The following is a 20,831-nucleotide window of genomic DNA, read 5'->3' on the forward strand; positions in this document are numbered from 1 at the left end:
TCTGCTACTTAAACTAAAATTCTGAGAGTATACTTAACACATTTCCAGGGTGGTTAGACAGATAAGGTGTGAGAAAGCTTCTAGAGAATTATGATTGCTTCACAAATGAGGAAAAATAATTATGATTGCAGCTGGGGGAAACACTAGTGGCCTTTGGCCCAAAACTGTACCCAAAAGTGAGCCTGGCATATTTAGAGCTGATGTGGAGCAGCCGGATTGAGCTAAGTCTAGCACACATTGCAGTAAGGACAACTGAGGGAGGAGTTTGTCAATTGCATTGTGTGGAAGCCCTCGCCAAACCTTAGAGCACGAGTTGCTTCAAGACTGAAAGGTTAGGGGCCAGCATTGTTCCACAGCATATTAAGTCAATGCAGTCTGTAATTCCAGCATCCCACATCAGAACACTGGGTTTGAGCTCCAGTTTCTCCACTTCTGATCCAGCTCCCTGCTAAGTGCACATGGGAAAGCAGCAGAAAATAGCCCAAGTGCTTGGGTCCCTGCCACCCATGTGGGAGACTAGAATGGAGTTCCTAAACTCCTGACTTCAGCCTGAACCAGACCTGGCTATTGTGGGGATTTGAAGAGTGAATCAGTGCTTGGAAGATCTCTGTCTTGCCTGTGTTACTCTTTTGAATAAATAAAAACAAAATTTTTAAAAACACACAAGTGTGTCATACTCATGAGTTGGAATTGATTTCTCACCAGCTCTCTTAGCCACTCATACCTCCTGAGTACAGCCTTGTCATCCTGTGAGTCTGCGTGTGGCAGGGTGAGAGACTTGCATAACTATACTACACGTGCATATGTTATTGCACATGTGAACCATCTGTTTGAACTAGCACCCCACAGAGAATGGAAAGGAAACCGATAGCCATCATGCATCTATTATATGCCAACACTTTTCTTTTTTATTTGTTGTATTTATTTACTTATCTATTTATTTGAAAATACAGGAGAAAGAGAGAGAATATTCTATCTTCTGACTCACTCTTAAGAGGCCTTAATAGCCAGGTCTGGGTCATGCTGAAGTCAGAAGATCCATCCAAGTATTTCATACGGGTGGAAGGGGCCCAAAAAACTGCCTTCTCAGGTGTATTAATGGAGAACTGGTTTGGACGTTGAGCCACTAGGACATGAACCAAGACTCCAATATAAGTAACAAACAGCAGCTTAACCTACTTTGCCACAACAACAGCTTCTATGCAAGCACTTAACTCTTGGAACAATGACCAGGCAGGGGTTATTGATACCATTTTACAGACTAAGAAAATGAGTCCAGGAGGAAGAGCTGCCTCCTAGTTAAGAAACAATAAAGATATGGAACCAGTATTTGAGCCCAAGTCTGTCTCTCAAGCCTGTACCTATTGCACCATGCCATGTGCTTCTCAGCATCTGTGGCAGAAGTGAGTAACCCTGGAGACTGGGTGTGGTGGAAAGAGGGCTCTGTGCCTCTGTTCTGGTACGGCTGGCAAATCTCTATAGCAACAAAGACTGCAATGCCCAGCCTGGTAGCAGTCCCACCATATGTCTGTTTGATGGCACATTTTATATTGTTGGAATTATTGAACTCATTGAAGGCTTTGTGTTGGGTCCAAAAGCTCAAGCTGGGAAGTTCCTGAGTGAGGGAGAAAGGAGAAGATTCATGAATTCAAGCCTAAACCAGATATTGAGACACTCCAGATCATAAAGAAATGATATGCTGACGACTTCCAGCATCACACTCGCCACAAGCAACCACACCCATGCTGTGAGCAAGGTGACCCGTGTTGCAAGATGTGAATGAGTCTACTATTCTTTCCTCTGTAGGTAAACAGCAAAAAGAAAATCATATCTCTGCATTTGCAAAGCATTTTTGTAACTGACCTAGCCTTTTCATCCTCACAAGCTTTTTTAATTCTCAGCATGCTTGCTTTCAGTATGATGGAGGCTAATGTGGCAGAGACTCATAATGAAGTCAGTTGACTTCTGTCCTTTAGATCATATCTTCCAAAAACATATTTTGTAACCAGACTTAATGAACCCACTGGAAGGCATGAAAGAAGTCAAAATTTCAGGCCACTGAATAAAATATGTCCTGATATTCCTTGCCTCCGACAACTGAAAGAATGGCAGAGCCCAGGTCCAGGGGGCTGGTGCCAATCATGGTACAAGGGTATTTCAAAATGTTCATGGAAGGTCCAGCATTGTGGCACAGTGGGTTAAGCCATGATCTGCAACACTGACATCCCATGTGGGCATCGGTTTGAGTTTTAGCTGCTTCACCTCCATCTATCGCTCTACTAGTGTGCCTGGGAAGTGGCAGAAAATGGCCCAAATCCTTGAACCCCTACCCCTATGTGGGACATCCAGACACAGTTCCAACCTTCTGACTTTGGCCTGGCCCAGCCCGGGCCACTAGAGCCATTTGGGTAGTGAAGCAGCAGATGCAAGACATCTCTCTCTCTCTCTCTTTCTCTCTCTCAGCTTTTCAAATAAATAAGTTAACTTTTACAGTTCATAGAAAAATGAAATTTAAATATATTTTGATACAAAAAAAAAGAAATCACATGCAAGGGTCTTCAAAAACTTTATGGGAAGGAATATCATGAAAAACCTATGAGTGGAACTCAAATTATTTTGCACAAAAATTAATTTAGGTTTTTTTAAATTTTTATTTATTTGAGAGGTTCTGCCCTCTTAAAGAGCTACAGCTAGATTACAGAGAAAGAACACTAGAGAGAGAGATATTGGAGACAGAATTCCTATCTGCTGGCTCATTCACCCAAAGGCCTTAAATACCTGGGGTCTGTCACTTTGAAAACCAAGAGTATAAACCTCAATCCAGGTCGCTAATGTGGATTACCAAGAGTCTAAGTACATAAACCGTTGTTTGATGCCACACTTAGTCCACATTAGAATGAAGACGGAATTGGAGAGCAGACCTGAATTCAAACCCATTACTCTGATAAGAGATGTGGGTGTCCCAAGAAACATTTTAATTGCTAGGCTAAATGCCTACCATAATCAACTTTTTAAATTTAATTCCATTTTTCCAAGTACTTTTTAAAATCCCTTGTGCTCCTACAGTTTCTGGGCCAGAACTAGAAGGAAGTATCTTTTGGAATCAGGTGTTTATACACAAAAGTGCAATTGCTACCCTAATGTCAAATTACAGAGGAATAGCTAAGTAAGTAAATACGGTATATACAACCTCATTGAAATATGATGGAGCCACAAAAGAGCTGATTGCAAAGACTATTGAGCAACATAGACAATGGCTCTAATATACAAAAAAGACACAATGTGAAACTGTATCTGTGCTGAGCTTTCCAGTCCTATAAAAAGTGTGTCTGCATATGGTCAAGAACAGGCAGAACATTGTGAAGAAACCAAGATTTGATTGATTGTGGGTGGCAGGCTTGCTGATTTTTTCTTTTCCTTAGATTTCAATTAGTGTTGTTATAAAGTTGTTTGTGCAAAGAATAATAAAAGCTATTAGCATATAGAACACTTACACTAGCAAATCATTTTTTTTTTTTTGTCAAGCTGAGAGTCCAAATCCCCATTGCCCTGAGCCAACAAACATTTGGAAGACACCAATACCAAATTAAGTTGCTTTCTGTCTGAAAAGAGGCAGCCACAAGAATAGACATAGTGTGGGAAGCCCAAATTTGAACTTAAGCTCAGGCCTTTATTTTAGGTCCCTAGATTAAGCTATTTCACTCCTTATATCCTCAGTATTTTTATCTGCGATGTGGAGTTAACATGCACTTCTCCTTTTGCGGTAGTGCCTAGAAACAAACAACCCAGAATGTTTTGAGGTGCAAAATAATATGCAGTGCAGCGCTTTATCATGGTATAAACTACCAACTACATTGAAACAACAGCGTTAGTCACTACTGTAATCTGGATGTGATTTAAGTGTGTCCCCCTAAGATTCGAGTGCTGGAAATGTAAGCCTAGGTGTGACAATGTGGAGAGGTGGTGGAAACTTTCAGAGGGACCTAGTGAAACATGGTCAGGTGTTTGGGGGTGAAACCCCAGAAGGGATTAACATGGACTTCAGTTAGCTTCAGCGGATGAGTTGTTGTGAAAAGCAAACCTGGGTCCCTGATCCCTCTAGCTTCCTGGCTCGTCATGTGATCTCTCCCTCTTACCCATGCACTCCTACCACAATGCATCAGCTACACTGTGATATATAGCAAAGGGTGCCCTCACCAGAAGCCAAACACATGGAGTCACCTGATCATGAAATTTCAGCTTCCAAAATTTAGCTAAAGAAAACTCTTTTTTAAAAGAGAAATATTCATTTCATTCATTCATTCATTCCTTTTGTTTATCTGAAAGAGTAAAAGGACAAAAAGATAAAGCATTCCATATGCTGGTTCACTTTCCAAGCTGCCTATAAGAAACAAGGTTGGACTAGGTTGAAGACACAAGCCGAAAACTCTTTCATGTGGGTGACCAGTGTCCAAGTACTTGAACCATCATCAGCTCCCTCTCAAGGTGTGTCAGCAGGAAGCTAAGTAGAAATCAGAGCAGCCGCAACTTAGATTAGCACTGTGATATGGAGTATGGGCACCGCAAGCAGCAGCTTAACCCCCTGCACCACAGCACCTGGACATCACTCAGTCCTAAGTATTGTGTCGGAGCTACCTAATAATAGACTAACACAGGTGCTATTCTCCACCATCCCACTTCAGTGGACAGCAAGGCCCGTCTGGCCTGTGGCATTGGGTGATAACCAATTTGTGTTCTCTAAACACTCAGTGCAATTGAAATTCCGCTGAGTAAGAGAAGCTTTCCAGCTTCTGCCTTGGAGGAAGAATAATCAGAAAAATATTGTAGCTTTTGTCCTCCTCTAAAATTCTTACAGCCCATAAAGAATATGATGAAGTCTTCCACAGTTCCACGGGGCCAGTTAACAAGCACTATGCCTCAGACACATGACCCAGGCTCTCAGGACCTCCATTACTTTGGTCAGGTCAGAGTGATAGTGCCTACCACATAGGATGCTTGTGAGGATAAGATGAGGTGGTACAACCCCTGCTATGTGGTAATATGCTGTTGTTATTTGCTTAGAACCCTCAGAGTAAGAGCGCCTTTGGAGATTACCTTATCTAGTGATTCTCCACGATCTGTGAGAGAGATGGAAAAAGCCTTGGGAGGATAGCGCAAGCTCATGCGCGCGCGCGCGCGCGTGTGTGTGTGTGTGTGTGTGTGTGTGTAGGTATTTCCTTTTTTTAAGATTTATTTATTTATTTATTTTTATTACAAAGTCCGATATACAGAGGAGAGACAGAGAGGAAGATCTTCCATCTGATGATTCACTCCCCAGGTAATCGCAATGGCCGGTGCTGTGCCAATCCAAAGCCAGGAGCCAGGAACCTTTTCCAGGTTTCCCATGGGGTTTCAGGGTCCCAAAGCTTTGGGCCATCCTTGACTGCTTTCCCAGGCCACAAGCAGGGAGCTGGATGGGAAGTGGAGCTGCCAGGATTAGAACCAGGGCCCATACGGGATTCCAGCATGTTCAAGGTGAGGAGTTTAGCCGCCAGGCCATGCTGCTGGCCCCTGTGTATAGGTATTTCAAAAAGTTTATGGCAACAGAACATTTGGTGGGAGTGAGGAACTGTCTGCATCCCAGAACCAAAAGTGAGTTTTTTTGGCTGCATGAATCATAACTCACTTACATGGCCATCAAATGTTCATTTCAGTGGAAAAAAAAAAAAAACCTTTTTGAAATACAGGCATAATTTTTTCACAATATATATTTTTCATTAACTTTTTCATCAAGCTGTTCATCTTACATACCCACAAGAGGAAACTGACATTCTGAATGTCATCTAGGTACAAAGTTTCATGTGAGCAATAGTCCAGCTGTTTCTGCCAAGCACTGCCAGTGCCACTCCCAAAGAATTGTCCTTGTGATCTCAAAAATTTTCCCATGCCATGGTTAGAGACACTCTGAGCCACACGACTATGGCCATACAACCATTTTCATGCCAGGAGAAACCAGACAAGGCTCTGACATTGAGAAGACGCAAAAACAATGATTGAGACAAGAAATAGCATCCCTGGTTGGTGATTCTACCCCTGGCCAGAAGGGTCTTCATCATCCCAAGGCAGTACTTCTGAACAATCTAGGTTAGAATGGCCCCCTAAGTGCCAACTGCATCCCCACGAAGCAAATAGCTTTTGATGAAAACCTTCATTTCTCTTAGCAGCAGATTTTCTATTTCAAAAGTCTATCTCCTTGTCAAATTCTGCCAGAACACAGAGGGAGGGCTGTGAGGTCGCAGGAACAGGATGAGGCTTCCAGTGACCCCATGTTATTCAGGTGGGGTGTGTTCCCTGAGTCCTGTTTCTGGCATCAGAGCGGATGACACCAAGTGACCTCTGGGAATCTGTGAAAAGCATATGTTTGGCCTTGGCTGGGAGTGGTGCTCTTTGGATCTTTCAGATCTTTTTTTTTTTTTTTAGATTTATTTATTTTTATTGGAAAGTCAGATATATAGAGAGAGGAGGAGAGACAGAAAAGATCTTCTGCCCAATGATTCATTCCCCAAGTGACTGCAGCAGCCGATGCTATGCCGATCCAAAGCCAGGAGCCCGGAGCCTCTTCTGGGTCTCCCACACAGGTCAGGGTCCCAAGGCTTTGGGCGTCCTCGACTGCTTTCCCAGGACACAAGCAGGGAGCTGGATGGGAAGTGGGGCTGCCGGGATGAGAACCGGCTGCCTATATCGATCCCAGCGCATTCAAGGCGAGGACCTTAACCACTAGGCAACTGCGCCAGGCCCTCTTCAGATCTTTAAAACAGTCTTGGAGAAGAAGAGCCATGCTCCCTTCCTGTGCCATGCAAGAGATAAAAGACACACATTGTCTCTAGCACCCTGCCCCTTGAAAAATGTCTTGCCCCACTAGCAGCCTGGAACATAGCTCCTGCTTCTGAGATCCAGCTTCAGGGACTTCTGATTGCATAGGCTTTAGCTCCTTGCAGTATGCCCACTGCATGGCTCAAAACTGCTGCTTTTGCCCCCTCGCCTGCCGGTTTCTTGCATACCAGATCCCTACACCATGGCTGTATTTCAAAACATCTGTTTCCAACTAAGTTTCTATCACCAATCTCTACCTCTTCCTTGGATGCCTGGTTTGGGGGATGGAAGTTATCTGCTCAAGGTAAAAGTAAAACTGGAAAAGTTGGGGACTCTTCATGGCCACATATCCGAGCGCCATAACCCACAGACCAAAGGTCACATGGCTGGTTCTGAGGACAAAAATAGTTCTCCCACTCCCATCCCATCGTGGTGCCACCCACCCAGACATGAAGTCAGGAAAGCATACTATCACAGCAGCAGCAGCAGTGAGCTACAGCCCATAGGGACCCAGGCTGACCTGTGGCCAGAGCGGGGAAAGGCAAGCTAAGGTCAGAGATGAGCCCAAGGCAAAGGTAAGACACTTGAGACTGGAGGGCCTCCTAAGCCCACAGGTCCACAGTGTCAGAGAAATAGCAAGTCAAGTGTGTAAGTCAGAGAGACCATAGGAGGGACACCATAAAACAGATCAGCTCCAAAGAGCTTCTGTTGAGCCAGACAGTAGTCCAAGCACCTTGCAGAGGTTAAACCCCTTCAGTTCACATAACTTCATGGTAAAGGTACTTTTCTTATCCCATTAAGGAAATATACAGATTAGAGCATGAGCAGCTTTTGGGTGCTGTGGTTAAGACACTACTTGGAGGGGACTCGGTGACGTGGCCTAGCGGCTGAAGTCCTCACCTTGAACACGCCAGGATCCCATATGGGCCCTGGTTCTAATCCCACCAGCTCCACTTCCCATCCATCTCCCTGCTTGTGGCCTGGGAAAGCAGTTGAGAATGGCCCAAAACTTTGGGACCCTGCACCTGCATGGGAGACCCAGAAAGAAGTTCCTGGCTCTTGGCTTTGGATCGGCATAGCACCGGCCGTTGCGGTCACTTGGGGAATGAATCATTGGACGAAAGATCTTCCTGTCTCTCCTCCTCTCCATATATCTGACTTTCAAAAAAAAAAAAAAAAACACTACTTGGAATGCCTACATCTGGTATTGATGTGCCTCATTTGTGTCCTGGCTCCACTTCCAATTCAGTTTTCATATCCTGGAGAGCAGTAGATAATGCTGGCTGTTGTGGGCACTTGTGGATAGGATGGGAGATATTTCTTCCTCTCTTGCTCTCTCTCTCTCACTTTCTTCCCCATGCCCCCATTCTCAAATCAATAAAGCTTAAAGGTTTAAAAAAATTTTAATGGGACAGTATCATGGTAGAGCGAGTTAAGCTGCGTTCTGTGACACCAGCATCCTGTATGCGCATTGTTGGAAGCCTTAGCTGCTCCATTTGCAATCCAGCTCACTGCTAATTCACCTGAGAAAGCAGCAGTAGATGGCCCAGCACTTGTCCCCTAATACTCATGTGGGAGACCCTCCTGGAGTTCCAGGCTCCTGTCTGCAGCCTCTACCGGCCCCAGCTGTTGTGGCCATTTGTGGAGTGAACCAATGAGAAATAAACCTCTGCCTCTCTGTCCCTCTGCAATTCAAACAAATAAAAATAAACTTTTAATAAAAAAGAAAGTATTTTTCCAAAAGATCAAAAATCGTAGATTTCAGCTGATTGGTATATCAGAAGTTGAGACTCAGCTAGGTTGAGTAACTTTCCTAAGGACTCACAAGTAGTAAGTGGTGAGGCTAGAATTTGTATCCAGGCAGTCAGGCTCCCAAATCTCTTGTTTTGTTTTGGGGTTTTATCTATATACATTTATGTATTTACTTAGCAGGCTGAGTGATGGAGAGGAAGAGGCAGATACAGAGAGAATAATGCCAATAGCTGGTATCCCGTCCTTCAGGAGTTCTGGTCCAACTGCTCCAAGATGGAGTTTCCTTTCAGGGAGTAGAGAGAGTGAGGCAGGGGAGCAGCACTGTGCTGTAGTAGGAAAGGCTGCCACCCAGGTCTCAGCTGCTCCTGTTCTGATCCAGCTCCCTATTTGGCCCCGAGTGTGTGGGCCCTTTGCACCCACATGAGAGACCTGGTGGAAGCTCCTGGCTCCTGGTTTTGGCCCAGCTTTGTCTCTCCACCGCCTTTCAAAAAAAAAATAAAACTTTAAAAAGAGGGTGGGGCAGAATGGCAATTTTCACAGTTTCTCAACATAAAGCCACACTCATCTCTCCCATCCTCATAAGCATCTCACTCCTGCCCATAGCTCTGCTTTCCCTCCACCTATGGCTCTATCTCTTTTCTCTCTAACCACAGCGAGACTTCCTGAGGGGTGTCTCCACTCCACTCCTATTCCCTCTCTTCACCTGCTGCCGTCTGGCCTCTGTGAAGGCATCCTTGTCAACGTCACCCCCTCAGTGCTGCTAAAGCGAGCATTCAGTGTGTGGGCCTCAGCCTGCTTTGATTCTTGAATGCAGTTCCTGCTGCTAACAATTCATTGCTCCTAGAAACTAACCCTCACCCAGCCTTAGGGACACAGTGTGTTCTTGTCTGGAGACTCTTCCCATCCCCAGCCCCGCCCCGCTCTGTCTTTTTGGATAGCTTTTGTACCATTCCATACAAATGAACTCTGAAGGCAGCATCGTCCAAACACCCAGGGGTCCTATCCACAGAGTGGAGAGTCTTATCAATGCAGGTGGTTACTCCCGGGGGAGCCCTCCAACTCCCTCAAGCTGTTTCCCTATTTTTTGACTCAGGCAAAGACAAATTTGAGAACACCAATCACACTGGGTGTCTTTTCACTTTGGGGGCAAGAATTAGTGATGTCCCATTTCAAAAGCCCATAACTGGGATGTGGGCTCAGTCCATAGCCCATGATCATTTCATCAACGTAGCCATTCAGTACCAAATAACAAAGGGGTCCCTTTGTAGCCAGCTTCCAGCACATCCAACTTCCCTGGAACTTTATCCTTTCAAAGATACAATAAGTTAAACAAGATGTGGTTTCTGTGTTTATTTCTCCTCTTTATTCCACTCCCTTCTATTCTCTAAAGACGGAGCAGAGATTCTGCCAGCATCTAGCGGGGGTGAGGATGGGAAAGGCATGAGGCAGGGTTCTGCTGACACTGTGGAGAGCAAGGTTGGATTTCAAACTCTGTTAGTCTCTACATGTTGAGTCTTGAGAAAGCCCTTTCCCTGCTTTCTGAGCCCCAGTGTCCTCCCTGTTGAATGGGACTGGCTATCATTAGCTCCTGTGTGTCCCGAACCTCTGCATTCTATAAAGTAGACCCTTACCTAACAGTTGAGAAATTGCATTCATAGTTCACAAACTCATTTCAGGCCAAGGGAGAAAGTGCGTGTGTGCACAAGAGAGCCTTATAAAAAAAACAAAGGCCTATCTCTGTGCACGTCTCTCCTCTGGGAAGGAAGGGGCCTGCACCGTGACAATAGACCAGGGGCGCTGACTCAGACAGCCAGTTCCTGTTCATTTCCCTTCACCACAGGACAGCAGCTGAGCAGGAGGTCAACCCTTCGTGCAGCTCTGACTCGGGCGTTGGGCTGAGAACCTTACTCAGAGAAAGACAAGCCCGACTCAGAGCTCCCTTGCTGGGCCGCTGCAACTGTGCCGAGGACAGTACCAGAGTGGCTCTGGGCAGAGGGCAGGGGTGGGAAAAAAAAGAGAGAGGAAGCTTGCTTTTGAAATCCCGAGTTGGTTTCCCTGGGCTGGGTTGCCCAGAAACAACTTCACCAGGCAAAAGAGCATGCAGTTGATGAGCCTGATTGACCTAGACAGGGCTCTGGGGAACAAGGTGTAGGAAGAGTCCCTAGGCACCCACTGAGGAGCCTGGGGACAGGGAGCAGAACAGCGTGGAGCCCATCAGCTCCCTATCCGCTGTGTGGGCTCACCACACAATTCTGTCTTGCATGAGGAGTTGCTGGAGGTGGTTTCTTGGTTATCCACATCGCTAGAATGGAGAGAGCCGAGGCTGTCGCCGTCTTCTGGAGCCGGGGAGGTGAGTGGCTGCAAAAGGAAGGTTGCTTGCTCAGTAGAGGGGACAAGGGAAGGGATGGGGGCTGGAGGAGGAGCTTTCCGCCTTGGGAGCTATGCTGTGACAGCCTGGGCTGACTTGAAAGGGAGTGGATCCCTTAGGCAACGATGCCGGAAAAGGGGATTCAGTCAGGAGGATGAGAGGGTGGATGTGATCACATCCGAACCCTGATATTCTGCAATAAATGAAAGTGACTGAGGAAGTCTGGGTGTGTGTTGGGAGAGTGGGGGTGTACACGCACATGTGTGTGCATGTGTGCATGTAAAAATGCCGCGTCGCTTGCTTCCTATAAGTTGACTTAATATGAATTCTGAGGATTTGCTCCTTGAATCCCATCTCAGGCTATCTTAGGGCTTTGTGTACCATCTGGATTCCTGCAAAAAATGCCAAAATCACTTTTGCAATATACCCAAGGGGGTACGGAGGGGCTGTAAAGAGATGCTTATCCCTGGTCATCTCTACACAGAGTTCATGAGTCAAGCAAGTCCTATGATTCTGATAGTATGGCAGAATCTATTTCTGAGTCCTGTGCCTCTCGGGCTTCTGTGGGAGAGAATAAAATGGAGTGGGGAATGTGAGTCGAAAGTGTCTGGGTGGGAAGCGACTGCCATGGCTGCAGAGGCATGTGGCAGGGCAGGCCACGGACCCTTGCTCTTTCTCTGGGGTTCCAGCTGGCCCTTTCTGGCAACAGAATAGTCCAAAAGAGTTTGTGTCTTAAACAAGTCAGAAAACAGAGCGGTGAGACAAAACACAAAGTCCTGTGAATCACTTGCTATGTGGCATGGAGAAGAATTGCAGGGAAGTGGTCTATGGTCCTTAAGGTCTTTAAGGGATTATCACAAGGTTAAGGGAGTACATGGGGTCTGACAGGGATCTCAGGTGGGACCTGCACCTGAGTCTGTCAGATTCTCCATGGATGCCACAGGCTGCCTTGAAGAGAAGTTAAAGGCCAGGTGCCTTCCGACAGGTCACTTTTTTTCAAAGTCACAGACAAGCCTATCAGAAGATAAGGGCATGAAGATGGCAGCGGGGCAGGTTGCCTTCTTCCCAGATGCAGCTGGGTTGGGGGGAAGGAGGGACCACTGTGCCTGGCATGGAGACCCAGCCCCACCCTGACCTGTCTTCCCACCTCCACAACCTGATGGGATCACTCTTGGCCACCTCCCTCTTAGTGGACCCTGACTTCCATTCTCTGTCCTGTCCACCCAGAGACCCAAGCAAGCCTCTAAATAGCAGAGCCCGAGGTTCCAGTGTGTTCCGGCTGCCCACTGCTGAATGTCCGGATTTATTTCTCCTCTTTATTCCACTCCCTTCTATTCTCTAAAGACGGAGCAGAGATAAGATCATTTCTCACTCTCACACAGCTTTGACATTTCATGTCCTAGACAACTGGAAAGGGCTATATTTAACCTTCCGTCTTGTAGCTTTGGCTGGAGGAACTTGCTTCAGGCACTGCTTCCCAACACCATGGGAGACCAGAGGCTTGCCTTTGTTCTCTGCCACCCGAGCCCAGCCACTGACAGCCACGGGAGTCACAGGCGCCTCTCCTTCTGATGAGAGAGCACAACTTGCTTCCCCAGGCCTCTGTCCCTGGCCTACAGCCTCCTCTCTGTCTCTCGCTGCAGATTTCCATCCCACTCTCTCAAGTGAGCCTCTCAGCCTTCTTTTTCTGTAAATACTCCTCCTAAACCCTATGTAATAAACACGGGCGTGGGGCAAGGCCGACTGGGCAGGGTGGCGTCAAGCCTGGGTGAGGAGAGGGAGCAAGGAGACAAGAAATTGTGTTGTCAGGAGTCTAGTGTGCCTCAAAGAAGGAGGAGAAGGGATATTAAGAATGGAAGCCAGTCCGTGTTGAAAGATTGGCGTGTATCACCGCATGTGAACCACACAACCATCCTTTGAGGTAGATTCTACTGGCCTTGCCCACAATGTAAACCAGTGAGGAGGTTGGGGCTCTGAGGAATGAAGGAACTCATCCAAAGTCACACCTAGGTAGAAAGTGACACTGAATCTAAGCCTGGCAAACACGACACCCTCGTGGATTTGCCCAGTCCCTGGATGTCCCTGGCTCAATGAATGCTACCTTTGCGGCAGTTCTGATGTGTCAACCTCCCTAACGTCCATGGGTTTCTTTTTCAAAACACTAAGCCCTTGTTGGTCTCTCGCACTGTCTCCACCGGGTCCCAGACCCACCACAACCTCTTCTCTCACTTCGGAGCCCAGCCCAGTAGTGTCTGATGTAGGGCCTCATAGACTGGCTTCTCCCATATTCTGTTCTCTTCTGCCTTGCAGATACCAGTGACAGCCACTGGGACCAGTGGCCTAACACAACAAGCTCTACTCTTTTTACTCATGTCTAACACTAGCTCCTTCTGCAGCCTTGGGCAAATTACATCCCTCCTATGGGCTCAGTTTCCCCAGCTGCTGGTAGATGGGAAACGCTGCAAGGGCCCTTCCAGGTCTGAGAGCTAGGAGCCTCCACATCCTGCCTTCTCCACAGCCTCATCCCATTGCTCTCTCCCCAACAGTGCTGGGGTGCAGATTGCCATAGGCACAGGTTTGGAAACTGTCAGTTAGTCGTGCAATTGTTCCAGAGTGGCAGTAATAACCGCATGGATAGGAATCTTTATTGTTTACCAACTGTTTTCACAGTCAGGGGAGTAATAGGTAGGGGGGCGCCAAGGTGATTTAACGGTACATGGTACTGCTTTAAAGAACATCGAATTGTGTGGTGAGAAAATGATTCTCTTTCCCTCTGTTTCCAGCCTTGTGGTGACATCAAGGAGAAAGTCTCACTATGGTGCTATTCTTCAGCCTCTATAGTGCTTGCTAATCTTCTTTCCTAACAAAGCAGAGCAGGCCCCAGGCTCAAAGACATTGACAGACAGCAATATCTACATGGAATTTAATAATTATTCTGCGCTGTTTCCATTGTGCTTTTTACAGTTACTTTCTAATTATGGCAAGCTATATTCCTTTTGTTTAGGTTTTTGGCTACCATAGTTTCTTTTAATGTAAGCTTATTTAAGCAAAAAAAAAATGTTTAGAGCAAAAGAATAAGTGAATAGTAAATAGAACCAGTGGTGCCTAGAGACAGCAAAGCTTATTGAGGTGCTATCAAAATGGCTGAGGCTTGGCCAACAGTGAAATGTGACATCGATTCAGTTGGTATTTCCTGAGCATCAGGTTCCTCAATGTAGTACAGAAGCACTGCAGGATCTGCCCCTACTATTGTCCCAGACTTCATTGCCATCTACTGGCCTCACCCTATACTCTTTTGTCCCTTTCAGTATGCTGCACCCTCTATCTGCAAAGTTTCTTCCACATCCCCTGTCCACCCATCAAACTCAGCTCATTGTTCAAGACTCTCAGTTTACATACCGTCTCCTCTAGGAAGCCCTCCATCAAATCCCCAGGTTGAGATTAACTTAGCATTGAATTCTTGTCTATATCAAAGCATCCTTCACAATGCTGTAATTATTTGTTCATAAACCCATATCTTCCATCCTTTTGGGTTTGAATGTGTATTATAAGGAAGGGAGAGAATAAGGGAGAGAAAGGAATGTGACTGAGTGGGATCTATGAACAGTGAACTGGGCCCTAGGGAATATTGTAGGTCCTGGGAGCATTTGGAATAGAGGATTCCCAGATGCTGAGCCAGAGCCACGAACCTAGTGTGGGGACTACCATGTGGCAGGGAGCATTGTAGGTCACATGTGGGAAATTTTCTAGAATTTCTTGGTACCAACATCTGGAGTTTAAGGGAAAGGTGGGATACTGATTCAAGGGAGAAACTAGGCTGCGAAACTGTCCTAATGACAGCCTCCCCTGACCCCTGGGGGAGCTCTGGAGTAACTTCTGTCCTGCAAAACTGTTAGGGTAAGTGGACCAAGTCTTGGATGCAAGCTGTTCCCAGGGAGGGAGTGTAGCCTTGGGCAAAGTGGACTGTCTGAAAGGGCAGCCAGCAAGTGCTCTTGGAGCTGAGAGAATGAAGAAGGCTTTGTATTCCAAAGGGACATCTGAGTGGCAGATCTTCATGTCTCGCACAGGGGCCTGGAGCTTCAGTACTGGGGAAAAGGGCAGAAAGAAGTGATCAAGAACTGATGGCTGGAAAAATCTAACAAATGCTTGCTAAAAGAATGAATAACTGGTTGTGATGTTCCAATCACTTGTACTCTCAGGCAAGGAGGCTACACAGACCAGCCAGTCACAGGGAACTTCTGCTGTAATTGAGGCAACAGAAATGTAGAAACTATTCTAGCATAACGTGCTAACTACTGCACCTGAAATGCATACCAAAGACCATACTTCCTCAGCATTTTGTTCCTGCCTTTCTTAGAAGCCTTATCATTTGACCCTTCCAACAACCCTCTCAGGCATGACAAAAGTGAGACATAAGGATTGACTTAAGGCCTCATTGCAAATCAGCTCCCCCAGCCAGGATGACCCCTGGAAGGGTCTGCTTTCATAGCCCATGCCTTTTCTCCAACACCAGCCAGCCCCTCTCAAAGACCTGCGCAGCTCTTTGCAGTTTAAAACTTGCATATTACATGTGTTTCATCTTGACATAGCCCTATGAAATAGCAAAATAAGGGTATCAGAAGGGAGGAGGTCTTCACCTTTATTTTCTTCAGCTACCTGATGTGCTTCCAGAAGTAGCTATATTCAGATCATATTTGTGACACCAACATTCTTTTTTTAAAAAAATTCTGGTTTCCTTTTTCCTACACGTTCTTAACCACCTGTGAAATTCTTCCAGTGCAGTCATCTGTTCTTTCATATCATGTCTCAAAAGTGAGAAACTTGTGATGGAAATCCAGTTAATTACTTCTGAGCTGTGAAGGAGAAGTACACGTTTTCAAAGTGCACTTTTTTAGCCTAATTTTTCAAGTTATTTTGTTTTTTTTTTAATATTTATTTTCATTTATTTGAGAAGTAGAGAAAGTACCTCTTCCATGCATTCATTCACTCCCTAAATGCCCTCAACAGGTAGGTCTAAGCCAGACTGATGGCAATCTGAGCTTCCCATGTTGGCCCCGAGTACTCGGCCGTCATCTGCTAGCTCTCAGAGTGTGTATTAGCAGGAAGCTGGACTCAAGATGGGCTGGGACTCAAACCCAAACATTCTGATATGGGATGCAGGTGTACCAAGTGCAATTTTAACTCTAGCACCAAGTGCCCACCCAAAACTTTCCTGTTTTGAAGTGTAATTTCTCTGAGTTATGTGTGATTATTACTCTAGGGGAGAGGTGTTTCTTTGTTGTTTGTTTTGTTTCATTTTGTTTTGTTTTGGTGGTGGGGTGGTATGATCTAAAGAAAAGGCCAATTAGAGACAGCTAAAAACCCTCTTTGCTGGGTTTCGGCTTAGCAGCCTCTCCTGTTCCCTCCCCTCTTTCCCCCTACACTGGGCCCTCTCCCATCCTGTTCCTCCTCAAACTCCAGATCAAGTTCCTTGATCCCATTCCCTGCCTAATTACTCAGGGGCTCCTTTCCTATCAAATTCCAATGAAGGCAAATTTTGAAGATGACCATAAAGAATTTTAGCATCTCTTCCAGTGCCTTTTATTATGGTCTGTGTGATGCCAGAGTTTACCCAAAAAGCAAAAGTTTATCTCTAGAGTTCTCCTTGCAGCAGCAATCACGCAGTAGAGATCCCACAGTTCCAAAGGAGAAAAATCTCCATATGTACCCAGCAAAACAAAGATGCGCTGTGGCCTTGTCTTCATTTCCCATCATCACAGGACTCTAATTAAAATTTCCTTTCTCTTTGAAACTACCAAAATACCACGTTGGCCTCATTGGTTATGTAAGGAGGCCCTCATTTCTACTCATTTCCTTTCTTCTCTTATAGGGAAGATGCAACAAGTAAATGAGGGACCACTCAGGATCTGCTTTTATAACTGAAAACTTAGCCAATTAAATAAATTACCTTTATCAACATGTGATTTTTCAAAGAGCTGAAAACATAACTGTCATTCAAATACGCAGTGATCATGCATCAAAGATTTAACTAATTGGTAAAGGAATCGACATACTAAAGGTGAGTTTTTAAAGACAGCAGAGGGGAGGGCATCTGGCCCAGTAGGTTAAAATGTACATTAATCCACATCAAAATACGTGTGTTCAATTCCTGACTCCAGCTTTCCAGTTACTGAGTCTTGGAGGCAGCAGTGATGCTCAAGTATTTGAGTTCCTGTCACTCTCCTGGGAGGCCTGAATTGAGCAACCAGCTCCTGGCCATTGTGCCAGCAAAGCCCCTAAGTGCTGCAAGTACTTGAGAAATGAACTAGTGAGTGGAGTCTCACTCTCTAATGCACGTGCCTTCTCTCACTCATCTCTCTAATTAAAAAAAAAAAAAAAAAACTGAAAGTTAAACATAGAATTATAGAACTTAAAAATTCCACTTCTAGATACACACTCAAACTAATGAAAAACAGGGACTTGAATAATATATGTGCATGAATATTCATACAAGCATTTATTCACAATAACTGAAAGGTAGAAACAATCCATTAACGTATGAATAGATAAGTAAAATGTGGTATATATACACAATGCATTTTATTTGACACATGCCGCAATATGAATGAGTCTTGAAGACATGTGCTAACTGAAAGAAACCAGACACAAAAGAACAAATATTCTATGTTCACATTCACATAAAATATCTAGAATAGGTTAATTTATAGGGGTGTAAAATAGATTCAAAGTTACCAGAGACTAGAAGGAAAGAGGAATGGAAAGTTATTTCTTTATAAAAAAAAAAAAAAGAAAAAGATTTCTTATTTTTTTATTGGAAAGGCAAATTTACAGCGAAATATCTTCCATATGCTGGCTCACTCCCCAGTGGCATTAATGGCCAGAGCTGAGCCAATCTGAAACCGGAAGCCAGGAGCTTCTTCCAGGTCTCCCAGGCGGGTGCAGAGTCTCAAGGCTTTGGGCCATCCTCTACTATTACTTTCTCAGTATTACTGCTTTCTCTTTCTCTTTAAGATTTATTTTATTTTTATTAGAAAGGCAGATTAATGGAGAGAAAGAGAGACAGAGAGAAAGGATCCCAGCACTTGTAAGGGGAGGATTAAACCAACTGAGCCTTCGCTCTGGGCCCTCTAACTCTTCCTTCCTTCCCTGTCTCCTTCCCTTTTGCTGGAACTCTGCCTTTCAAATAAGTAAATATTTTTTAAAGAAGCAAATATACTATTAAAATTGATTAACATAAGAGAAAATACCTATTTTTAAATGCTGGTTAGTTGTAGAGTAATACAAGGGCATTTAAAATGTTTGTAAGAAGAGCCCAGCACAGTAGCCTAGTGGCTAAAGTCCTCACCCGGGATCCCATATGGGCATCAGTTCATGTCCTGGCAGCTCCACTTCCCATCTAGCTCCCTGCTTGTGGCCTGGCTGAGCAATTGAGGATGGCCCAAAGCCTTGGGACCCTATACCCATATGGGAGACCAGGAAGAAGCTCCTGGATCCTGGGCTTCAGGTCAGCTCAACTCCAACCATTGCGCCCACTTGGGGAGTGGATCAGTGGATGTAAGATGTTTCTCTCTCTCTCTCTCTCTCCTTCATTCTGTAAATCTGACATTCCAGTAAAAAAAATTAATAAATCTTTTCTAAAAAAAAGTTTGTAGGAAAATAAAATTAAAAGTTTTTTTTTCAAAAGTACTAAAACCCAGGCATAGTTTTTCATTAAAAATTCATTAATAATGCCTGTTATTAAGAAAAAGCTATAGTGGATCTCAGTTGTTTTGCCTCAAAATTTAAGCACCATTTAACTTCATCTTCTATGGACTTTTTGAAATAGTCTTATATACTCTTTGGAGCTATCTTTCCTACTAGACAAAATTTTATTTCATTTCTGCCAGACAAATATCATACGCAACTTATCAATCTTCTACAAGTCAACCTTTACCTTTACCAAGGCTGGGCCTGAATCAATAATAAACAGTAAGTCAAACAGCTGCATGGAAGACGCTCTCAAATGTTCTTCAAAGGGTATTCGGGGATCTTTCTGGCCTTGTTGTCAAACTTTAAATAATTTTGCTTAACATCTTAAATAATACATGAAAAAGCACAGCTCCCACAGAGGTCTCCGTGCCAGCGCCTTACCGCTAGCTTGGAGGCCTGACTCACAGGCATTAGCATCTTGGTGAAATCTGCTGGGGCCACTTATCTGGTCTGCTCTGCCTATTACCACCAGACTGACCTTTCCAAAATACTTTTGTTGTTTCCTCCCACACACAAGAAGTGAAATGATTCCTGCTCCAGCCCACACTTCTCAGACTGGTTTACCAAACACACTGGAGTCTAGGCTGGCTAGGGATTTGGAAAGAAGTTCTGAAATACCCTCCTCCCCCTTTAGCTCGGCTCCTGGCTGTGCCTCCCCCTCTCCTCGATGCCTTCACTCAAGCCAATATTCTCACTTTTAATTCCCCCTCGCTCATTTCAGCCTGACTGGGCTATGGCAGAATTTCCCAAATTTCAGTACTCCCTACACCACTGTCACAAATTTTGTTTACTATCTATAGAATTTTCTTTACAAAAATCTTATTTATTTGTTTATTTGAGAAACAGAGAGAAAGAGCTCCTATCTGCTCATTCACTCTCTGGATACCCTCAGCAACCTAGAGCCAGGATGCAAACAACCTGGGGAGCGTGGAACTCGATCCAGGTCTCCCATATGGCTAACAGTTGCTTCAGCTATCACCACTGCCTCCTGGGGTCTGCACTGGCTGGAAGCTGGGGTCAGGACCTGCAAATCAAACTCAGATACTTTTTTCTGGGACATAGAGTATCTGAACTACTAGGCTAAACACTCACTCGTCAATTTTCTGGAAAAAAAAAAACTCTCTTTGTAAAGCATTTCCTTGCCCATAGCTGCAGTGTTGATAATGATGTTTAATGCAATAAGCTCATTAATGTACCACTTTACATCACCTGGATTTCCTATTTGGTTGTGTTGTAACTGTTTCATGCATTTGGCCTCGGTTAAGACAGACCTTTTCCCCAACCCAAACAGCTGACAGATGTCACACTCTAAACCTTAACTGACTGTCCTGTCTTTTTCACAAGCTTCCTGTCAAACTGGTGAGGACTTTCCCTTTCCTTTTACAAATCTTAATGTGCGCAGAAACATTGAAAGTACTTCCTGTCTTCCAGAGACTTATATTCTAGCTAAGAGAACAAAATCGGGTGTCCTAGATGAATGTAAACTGAAACAAGAGGCGTCCTTACTCATCAGTGAAATGAGAATAATAGTGACAATACCAGCCTTTCCTATTTCATGAACTGGATGGCAGCCATAGGAATCAATAGTATGTAACTGCTTTGTAAACAGGAAAGCAATACCTGTATTTTAGTTAAATTGGTCCTTAAAAGTTAAATAACAGTACAAATTGATCCAGTAAGGTCACAAGATGGTTTTTGCGAGTTCTAAATGAGTACCTATTGGCACTCACTCTTTAACAAGCAGGATTCAGACAGCCTGCTTAAGACGGGTTGTGCCAGCATTCTATATGGGCACTGCTCCACTTCTGATCCAACTCGCTGCTAATGACCTGGGAAAGTAGTGGAAAATGCTCCAAGTCCTTGGGACTCAACCTGCATGAGAGACCCAGAAGAAGCTCCTGGCTCTTCGCTTTAGACCAGTGCAACTCTGGCCAGGCAGCCATTTAGGGATTGAATCAGAGGCTGGACGTTCTTGCTCTCTGTGTCTCTCCTTCTCTGCCTTTCAAATAACATTAGTTGCTAATTAATTAATTAAATCTTTTGGAAAGAATGACAGATGGGTCAATAAAATCCAGTGATTCCTCAATAGCCATGGGGGATTGGTTCCAAG

At 44.8% G+C, this 20,831-nt stretch overlaps 1 protein-coding gene across 2 annotated transcripts in view; it reads left to right on the top strand.

Moving 5' to 3' along the window:
- The window catches only part of NHSL2 (NHS like 2), a 292,586-nt gene that overhangs the window by 211,963 nt on the left and 59,792 nt on the right, over positions 1–20,831 (top strand). The window contains exon 1 of one of the 2 annotated variants that reach the window (XM_040999893.1): positions 10,541–10,954. The exons of the other annotated variant lie outside the window; for it this stretch is intronic. Within the exon in view, the coding sequence (XP_040855827.1) occupies positions 10,912–10,954 (43 nt within the window). The 5' untranslated portion in view covers positions 10,541–10,911. Of the gene's footprint in view, positions 1–10,540; positions 10,955–20,831 lie in introns of those variants that run through there. 2 annotated transcript variants of the gene reach the window in all.

The sequence above is a fragment of the Ochotona curzoniae genome, unplaced genomic scaffold (assembly GCF_017591425.1).
Source record: "Ochotona curzoniae isolate NIBS_2020 unplaced genomic scaffold, NIBS_Ocur_1.0 scaffold_1852, whole genome shotgun sequence".
Taxonomy (NCBI): domain Eukaryota; kingdom Metazoa; phylum Chordata; class Mammalia; order Lagomorpha; family Ochotonidae; genus Ochotona; species Ochotona curzoniae.